The sequence below is a fragment of the Schistosoma mansoni genome, chromosome 1 (assembly GCF_000237925.1).
Source record: "Schistosoma mansoni strain Puerto Rico chromosome 1, complete genome".
Classification (NCBI taxonomy): domain Eukaryota; kingdom Metazoa; phylum Platyhelminthes; class Trematoda; order Strigeidida; family Schistosomatidae; genus Schistosoma; species Schistosoma mansoni.
The window spans coordinates 5,968,257-5,977,234 of NC_031495.1; the positions used below are offsets into that span (position 1 = coordinate 5,968,257).

An 8,978-nucleotide genomic window follows, 5' to 3' on the forward strand; every position below is an offset into this window, starting at 1 on the left:
CTTGAAGAACTACTTTTAGAAATTGTTTTGAACAGCCCTCTAATTCGAATGTCATACGGTTTTCAAAACTGTGTTGAAAATATTTTTATTGTGCTTGAGGGAATTTCAGCATCATATCCATAATGTTATAGAAAATTTAGCTGCAAACGCATATTATTTTGTTTGGCATGTACAAGTTCTTCTAACGAGTAGTAGTTCAATTTCCAACGAAAACTAAGTAAATGATCACAATCAGCGCGTTAACAACTAACCAATGAGAATCAAGCACTCCTTTCAATTTCCATCCCAACCAAACCAGTTTTGGAAGTGGGGTAGTCGCACTCATATTTAGTAAGCTCTAGTGCTGCTTGTTTTTTATGCTTAGAGGTTTATCTATACCTGGTTGCGAAATGCACCATTTAAAAATGTTTGATTTCATTTTTTCTTTAGGTGGGACCGACTACGCATGGATTTCGCTTAAAAGCAAATTTAATTTGATTGACATAGGACTAAATAGCCCTACCCAGGATCTATCTCATAAGCTACAAGCGGACCCAGCATTTTAACAATAGTCTGTTTCTTCATTTTTGTCAATTAAATTTGGTTTTTAACCGATATTCGTTCTCACTCTTGGTCGCAGTACAAATTATTTATCCTCCGAATTTCACTGTATTCTATGTGATTAGGATATTAGCTTCTTCCTAACAATGATTGTGCACACGTTTATAACGGCGAATACGACGTTTAGATCATGTGGTCTGTGCCTATGATGTTAGGGAACGACCAGTTTTATAGTTATCTATTCGGGTGAATATTCAAGCTTAGATTTAACAAGTCTCTTATGTGTGCTGGGTTTTTCTGTTAGCGACGATGAAACTACACCAACATGAGACACCAAATCAGTTATTCCCCTCTCCAGCTATAGAATTTACGGCAATCACTTTGGACAGAGTACTCCATCGAACATATTACAGGTGTTCCACATAGGTTTTAGCACACAGTGACAGTTAATTTATGTCATTCTAGTGAACAACGATAGCTAAAAATGTCCAAAACGTATGCTCCATCCATCATAGGGTTACTGTCACCAACTACTGCTGTTGATTAATCTCTTTATATCAGAAACTATAATTGCGACGAAGTTACGAGGTTCCGGGCTATAATGTTTATTTACATACTTTGCATTTCATTCCGTAATCGAAATACTCTTTTGCAGTGTATTTTGTGTACCTCATGATAATAGGATTCCAACCTAATATATCAACATGTGCTACAGAAACTATTAGTTATTTCACTGTAAAAGTGATATTTCTTGTCCTCATAAATTAACTTAGTCGTCATACTCTGAGAATAATGCGACTGATTTAACTTAGGCTTAAATATACCTTAAACTCATTCACTTGTATGAATATATACACTTCTAGCTTAGTCCAACGGTTTCCATTTTAGTAAAGGTTATCATCCCAAAATAAACGTCGTATTTCACAGATAGGAGACAAGTTCAAAGTGGAAGTTAGCCTTCAGGATGACTGTTAGGTTGTCGTTCTGTGGTATAGTCACTTTACTCAGTCGATGGAGTACGCTCCACCTGTTGTAGCAGTTTAACTCGGTCACCACATGTACTATTGTGTAGTCAGCTTTAAATCTGTTTATTGGCTATTTATGTCTCTAACGTAAGCTAGGGAGATAGAAACCTGCAATCTAATGTCTGAGAGTCGCGTTTTACCTATTATTCCACTGCTAAATGCTATAGCTTCGTTAAATAGTTGGTATGTAAACCCTGACTTCTGTAACGAAAGCAGATAGCTTGATTTCCGAACCTGTAGTCTAATATTTAGAGGTTGAGCGTTTTATCTACTTAACCTTACTTCATTGTCTTGGTTTTATACTATATTACACACTGATAATAGCCCTATTGTGCACAAATTCGATCATCCCACCCAAAGATTCACACATAACACTTTTAGTTGCAGATATTTTTGTGAGTTTAAGTAGTCCAATGACTGACTTGTTCCTCAAAAAACATTTTCGCGAATGTCCTAGACCACATATTTTAACGCACATTTTTTCAATAAAGCAAGTAATCCCTGTTTTTGCTTAAAGAGTTACTCATTTGAAGTGATGTGGCTTTCTCTCTGCTTCATATGGTTCATATTTTCAAGCCACTGATAAGGGTCTTATAAACTTACTTTGGCAATATAATAATTTATATTGCACCAATCTTTGTACTAAATAATGTACTGGTCGAAGTAAATAAGTGGATATGTACCTAATTATAGTATACTATGAGAATTTATAAAGTGAACACGAAATTAATAAAATAATTGAAATTATCCGCACCCGGGCAGTATCCGGTCCTCACACAAATCAAATGGTTTATGTGGCGCATATCTATTTGGTGCCTCCTTGTACCAATATTTGTTTAAATAAATTGGTAAATATAACTTTGATAAGTAAATGTAAAAAACAGGATAATATAGTATTAACCTTCAGGGCTAAATTGGCAATAGGTTAGTCTTTACCGTTGAGGGTGACTTGGTCTACGTAGCCTAATTTCTCCGATGATTCGTTTCCATCATCTCGTAGATGTGAATTGTAAATTCGAGAAACCCCTATATATATTCCTGACGAAAATTTAATGAGTATGTCACTTTAAGTGCTTTGAAGTATTTTTGTCGTCATTGCCATTACTCCAGAAAGCATACATGTTTAAATAGGCGATTATTAGATGTATTTAACGCGTCTCAATCACCTCCTTCGACGCCATTTCACATCATCCATCAAGTTGCTGTTTTACGTGGCATTTCTTAAAGTTATTATTACTATCGTGAATTAAATATTGTATAAGTGCCTTTCTTAAATCTTTCTATAGATTTCGGATTAATTTGTAAATCTGTGTATACTCAATTATGGGGAATACTCCGACTCACTATAAAAGACGCTTTTCTGGAGACGTTTGTGGTAGACTCCCCAACTCCACACCACCTGGTGTCAGTGTTACTATCCCTCCACCGAAAAAACGAAATATTCATAGTTTGACAGTAAGTAACTCTTGATTACCCTTTCAATAGGTTGATAACTTGTTTATACTGTGTAAATATTCAATAGCAGTTAGGCTGGTGAACAAGTTTAAATGATTTTGTGTTCCATAATAAAACAAAGTGCTGAGATTCTTTATATGAGTGGCATATGATGTATAAACATGTCCATTGTGCACTTTGATGTAAACTTTTGAACGAAACAAGTACAGAATTAGATTAAATACTTGTCAACCATGATACGTAGTTGTGCCGCATTATAAAATAGTGCTAGCAATGCTAACCATCAAAGTGCTACCGAACAGCTTACTTCTAATGTACTACTACCAATAATAAAGGTTTGAAACTTACCGGTTTATTCTTACATGGCTAATCAAATTTGGATGCTACTGAAGAGCCTCGGATATTTTTAGTTTCTTGTGGTGATTCTTTTTCATACTGCCATCAGTCTTCTCAGATCTAGCCACTCGTAAACAATGTATGACCTGGCCTAAATGTGTATAGGTCATATTTGGGAAACCTCACTTCAGAAAAGTGAGGAAACTGAAAAAAATACAAAAAACAAAAGAGATGAAGTAATATGAACCGCTGTGTAAGGTTTAACAGGGAAATACGTGTTTAAAAAGAGACAAATAAGATTAAAAAACGTGAAGCATTTAATGATACTGAGATCGACCGGTCAATTATAATCAATGTCGAACCTGATACATTTGCTCTAACCCGTTTCTATACCAATATTTTCATATAAACATATGCATGGACGCCATTGTAACTGAGTTTAAGCCGTGTTACCAAATGTCTTCGGCCAGATTTTACGACTATCTCACCGGTCCTAACCACAGAGTTTAAATTTACGGCACAAACTTCACGAAACGATGTTATTTCTTTGCTTGGTTGCCATTCATTTTCTCCCAGCCTACTCCCATACCAGTCACTATTACTCATTTCATTGGCAATGGTTAGATATCCGTATCACATCTCAATCACATGATTTGACGAAAGTTTAATGCTTTATCAGTCAGCTTATCTTTCCTACCTAAGACCTTCAACCTTGCCTCATCACTTACACTATGGCTCCATCATGCACAAGCAATACACGTGTTACGTATGCCCAAACACAGATTACCACGACGCACAATGCTGACTAATATAGGGGATGATTGGAAGAGAGTTAGGGGCGACCAAACCAAAACGTGGCGTCAGTGCTTGAAGTCACTAACTTCTAGTTTGAGCCATGTTGGTAGATACAGATTACTTGGTTGGGGTCCGCACGACTATCATAACCAATGGTTGGTGACTCTGTGTGACACGGCTCAGAATCAATCACAATGGCGTCGGTGTGTACACTTCCTGTCTTCCCTTAAACTATGAGATTAAAATTGCTTCATATCTGTCTTCCTTCCTATACTATATCCTTATATACAATCTTTCTTTTATATATTACCACCATTAAATTAACTACTTCTATGAATTCGATGTTCATCTTGTTGTGTTAATGAGGTTATGACAACTTGGACCGATGTATATATGTGCCTGGTCCTATGTTGTAGTTGACTGACTAATTGCACAAGCAATACCGCAAATACACCTATAATCAATTAATCGCAATCTGCTTATGTCTTCTACACTCATAGCGAACACTTTCACTGTCTTGATCTTATTGTACTTACGTTTCCTGAAAAAATATGAGTTGTAAATTTTTTCAAAGGAACCAAACGCTAAACACCAAAAAATACACGGTCAACTTAGTAATTTATTGGTCATATCCATCTGGAACTCGTTTAAATGTGCTAATAAACTGAACAACCCACAAGAAGATTCCTTATTATTCGTTAATTCCTCATTCTGTCGAATAATAAATGTATAACCTAGCATGGTTTCGATTAAGTGAATGATTATTTATGAGTTAAAAATAAATTTTTTGTGTTATTTTCTTTTATCTACCTCTACAAACATTGCTGCACACTTCAGTTTTAGTTTTAGCTAGTCAATTTTCATGAGTGATTTACTTGTCCGTCCACCCCTTTGTGATCCGTGATTTACGGATGTGTTTCATTTTGTTTGCCATCAACAAGACCAAAGAATTCAACTGTTAATTCCAGTTAATCAGTAACCACTATTCAGTTGTTTGGTTGTTCGTTTCTATAAATTGACCTGAACAACATCACCAAAAATAAATTTTTGATGTGACATTTTCTTACACTCAATTGGATAATCTCATATATATGTACGTGTGTATACACCATGAGTAACCAGTACTTTTATTCCAAAATTTGACCTAATTCAGTTTTACAAAAAGAAGAGTTGAAATCGATCAAATATATCTGGTCATCTTATGGTATCTAAGTTAAACTACACACCATAGTATTAATATTACTTAATTTCTCTCTTAGGATTTATCACGGTCTGCTCCAGCCGATTATCCTAATGATGAAATGTCAGTGAATGACGACAATGTTAGTCTTGATGATAAAGATACAATCTCTATTGATGAAGCTACATCAATGATGCGAGCTGCCAGTCTACGTGAACCTATTAATATAATCAATGCTCACGATAATCTTGATGATAATAATCGGTTATATAATGTGCTACCATCTGACAACATGATAACGTCAACAACTTCTAGTGGTAATGAAAAAATCCCCAATTTTCTTCAAGAAAGACCATCTAGTGCAGGTCCATTATGTTCAACAGATGAACGAATAATGTATAAGCATAGTCAACCACAAGTTATTTTAAACAATGTTTCCAGGGATCGTGCAAGAACTTTGCCAACCAGAAAGTTAGTTGGTTTAAAACTTCCTACTGTTTTTCGATGGAATGGTGGTGGTAAAGATATATATATTAGTGGAACTTTTAATAATTGGGAGAAAAGAATTCCTATGGTTAAAAGGTAATTTATTTCGTGAAGTAAATATCTGTTTTTAGTACACTTCGTTCTTGTATTATAATAAAAAAGAATGTTATTTTACGCCTGTATTACATTACAATCAATTTTAAGTTCATTTATAATGGTCCCGATTATCCTGTTGTTGATACCTTGACTGAAATTTTGTCAGTCTAAGTTGGCATATGTACATTCCGTGAGAATCGTCTCGATATAAACAATTATAACACAATTTAGTATAGAATAGGTAGAACGTGGCTAGCAGTAGAATTCTGGACGCGCATTTCGTTCTACTTGGAGCTCTTCAGCTGCATGCACCTGTATTCCATAATTAATGTTCACTCTAAGACTTGAATCCATTACCTTTCGTTTCAAAAGCTAACCCATTATCCAATTGGCTAATGAGTCTAAATAGCCACTCACTTGTGCAACGGGTTTGGATTTTAATCTAATTTGTAATCCTTTGGACTATCTTGTTGTTCATATTTTGACTGAAATCTGTTCAGTTTTAGTTGATATATATACAGGTACATCCAGCTGACAAGTTCCAAATAGGACGAAATGCACGTCCTCGATCTCACTACTAACCACATTCCATCTATTTTATGCAATCAAATTTATTTGAATCCAACATCATGCGATTAAATGACAAGTGGTCAGTAAATTTTATCAGGTCATATTATTAGAACACTGAATGATCATCCTGTTAGTTTATGATAGCAAATTTTATCAGTCGGTCAGAAGAAGAGACTGGTCAAAAAATAATATTTGTTTGAATTATATGAATCTAACTAATCAATTTAGACCGATTAATACCATTAAACCTTAATCGGACAATAGAAAGTTTAGTTTTACATTATATAATTAGTTAAATTCGAAAATTTTGAAATGCTGGATAATTCGATTCTTTCCTATTGGAATTCTAATGTTTGCAATACCAGATTAATTAAAGTATCTCCTAGTGTTTAAGTAATTTTTCTAGCCTAGCTAACTAAACAATAGTTTCCATACGCTGTTAGTTTGTTACAACACACTGAAATCATCTATCACTTTAATGAACATCAAATTCCAAAATGATGATGATAGTAGCAAATTTTCCAGCAGCTATAAATCATAGCATTATAGAGGTTATTAATGATGTCGAGGTTATGAAATGTATTTTGTGTTAAATGACACCAATATATATATATATATATGTATATATTCAGAGTAAATGAGTCTTGATTCATTGTCTTATTATGAATATAAAACAGTCGGTTGTGTAACAAATTGAATAGTAAATTAGTCGGAATAATGTAGTAACACTGGTAATAAGAAGGAATAAATACTGAGAATATGGTTCGGAAAGGCGAAATACAAGATATACATGCTGGGTTACTGGTACACGAGATCTAGGAGAAGATAAAGAATGAATGCCCCATTATAACTGATTCTGATTCATATTAACTGATGTCTCCAATCACTGATAAAGGTTATCGCGTGAATACCAACCAAAGTAGTTTCCACCAACCAACACTAGCTCAAATCAATAGTCACTGACTTCATGGACTGATGCCACGTTTTGATTTAGTCGCTTCTACATTTTTGCTAACTTACTTATATACCAGTCAAAATAAAATTGATATGTCAGAAATTATTAGATGAAACATCAATGTTTCTTAAAACGAAGTACATAGTTTGAGTTTTTTTACGTTTAACGTTGCTTACTATATATAATCACTCTACAACTTATATTAATCAATTCATCCATATTATAAGTAGTCAATGTGTTAACATTGACCTTTTAAGTAGTATACTAATCAGTTGTTTCTTCTAAAAACTATTAATCAATGTCATAGACATTGAAACGTGATATTGATAGGATTATTTGTTGAAAAGAAGTATTATGATACATTGTTAATCCAATAACACTAATCTTAACATTTAAACAGTTAAAATACGTATATTATGCTTTTTAATTAATAAATTTATTTATTTAAACACATACATATTGGTACAAAGGGTCACCAAATACATATGCGCCACACAAAACAATGAGAATGGGAAGAGAAAGGGGAAAGATGCGTATATATAAAGGAAAAAAAGGATGAAAAAAGTGAAGAGTAATGATGGGGGGGGACTGAAATGTACAACCAGAAGACTCTCTCAATTAAGGAGGTTATAACCACTCTTTATGAGGAAAGTAAGAGAAGGTTACAGCAGGATCGCCACTGGCTTCTATTCTGAGCCATATGTGATAACGTCTCTAGCCACTGTTGCACCATCTCTCGGACCCCAGCCAGGGAAAGACTGGTTCAGTATTCGTAATCGGTGGAAGCATTCACTTTCGACCAGACTGAGTGGAGATCGTTTAGATAGAACAGAGTTTCCACCATGGGCGAGCTGCTGCATAAGTTGAAAAGTAAGGATACATAAATTGGGAATAAAAGGGAGTGAAAAAGCGACGTGGTAAATAATAATAATAATAATAATAATAATAATAATAATGTAAATTGTCCTGCTTCTAGTAGGAGCGAGTATAGTATTGTCAGTAGAAATCGTCATTTCATTTATTTGTGTGTGGGCTGTGATACTGCCCGGGTGCCCAGATTAAAGCAGGTGGTTTTCTTAGGGAGTCACATCCCGAGCCTTTGACCTAAACGTCTGATCCACAAGGCGGTGCTGTCCCATGATAGTCGGTGACCAACAATTGGTTCATACTCCATTTGTTCCCTCAGGATACTGGAGCCCATGTGCACCATTGGTTTGGAATCAGGGTTTTCCAACTCCCCTAGGTGGACTTTCCGTTTCCACCAACCCGGTTAAAGCGCCAGACATTCGCTTTTCGTCCTCTCACTTTCGTGAACAACACTCCCGCCACGAGAAGGCAGTGAGTAGGACTTCCCTGGCAGAGGCTTTATACGCGTGGTCATGTGAGAGCATTTCGAGAGGGAGAGCGAACTCTCCCCACTTTCGGCCGTACCAGGGCATTTGGGGGCATGCTTTTTAGCTATACACGATTATAAAATGCTTTGTGTTGTGAGAGATTATAGGTAATTTTCCTGCAGTAAAAGTCACTTTTTTCATTATTT

The 8,978-nt window shown here is 35.2% G+C and overlaps 1 protein-coding gene across 1 annotated transcript; it reads left to right on the forward strand.

Moving 5' to 3' along the window:
* Positions 1–249: 249 nt before the first annotated feature.
* Smp_101670.1 (putative 5-AMP-activated protein kinase, beta subunit) lies at positions 250–5,917 on the forward strand (the record flags this gene model as incomplete). Its single annotated transcript, XM_018793079.1, has 3 exons — positions 250–330; positions 2,852–3,020; positions 5,411–5,917. The coding sequence occupies exons 2-3, from the start codon at positions 2,889–2,891 to the stop codon at positions 5,915–5,917; spliced, it is 639 nt and encodes a 212-aa protein (XP_018647627.1). The 5' UTR covers positions 250–330; positions 2,852–2,888.
* Positions 5,918–8,978: the final 3,061 nt, after the last annotated feature.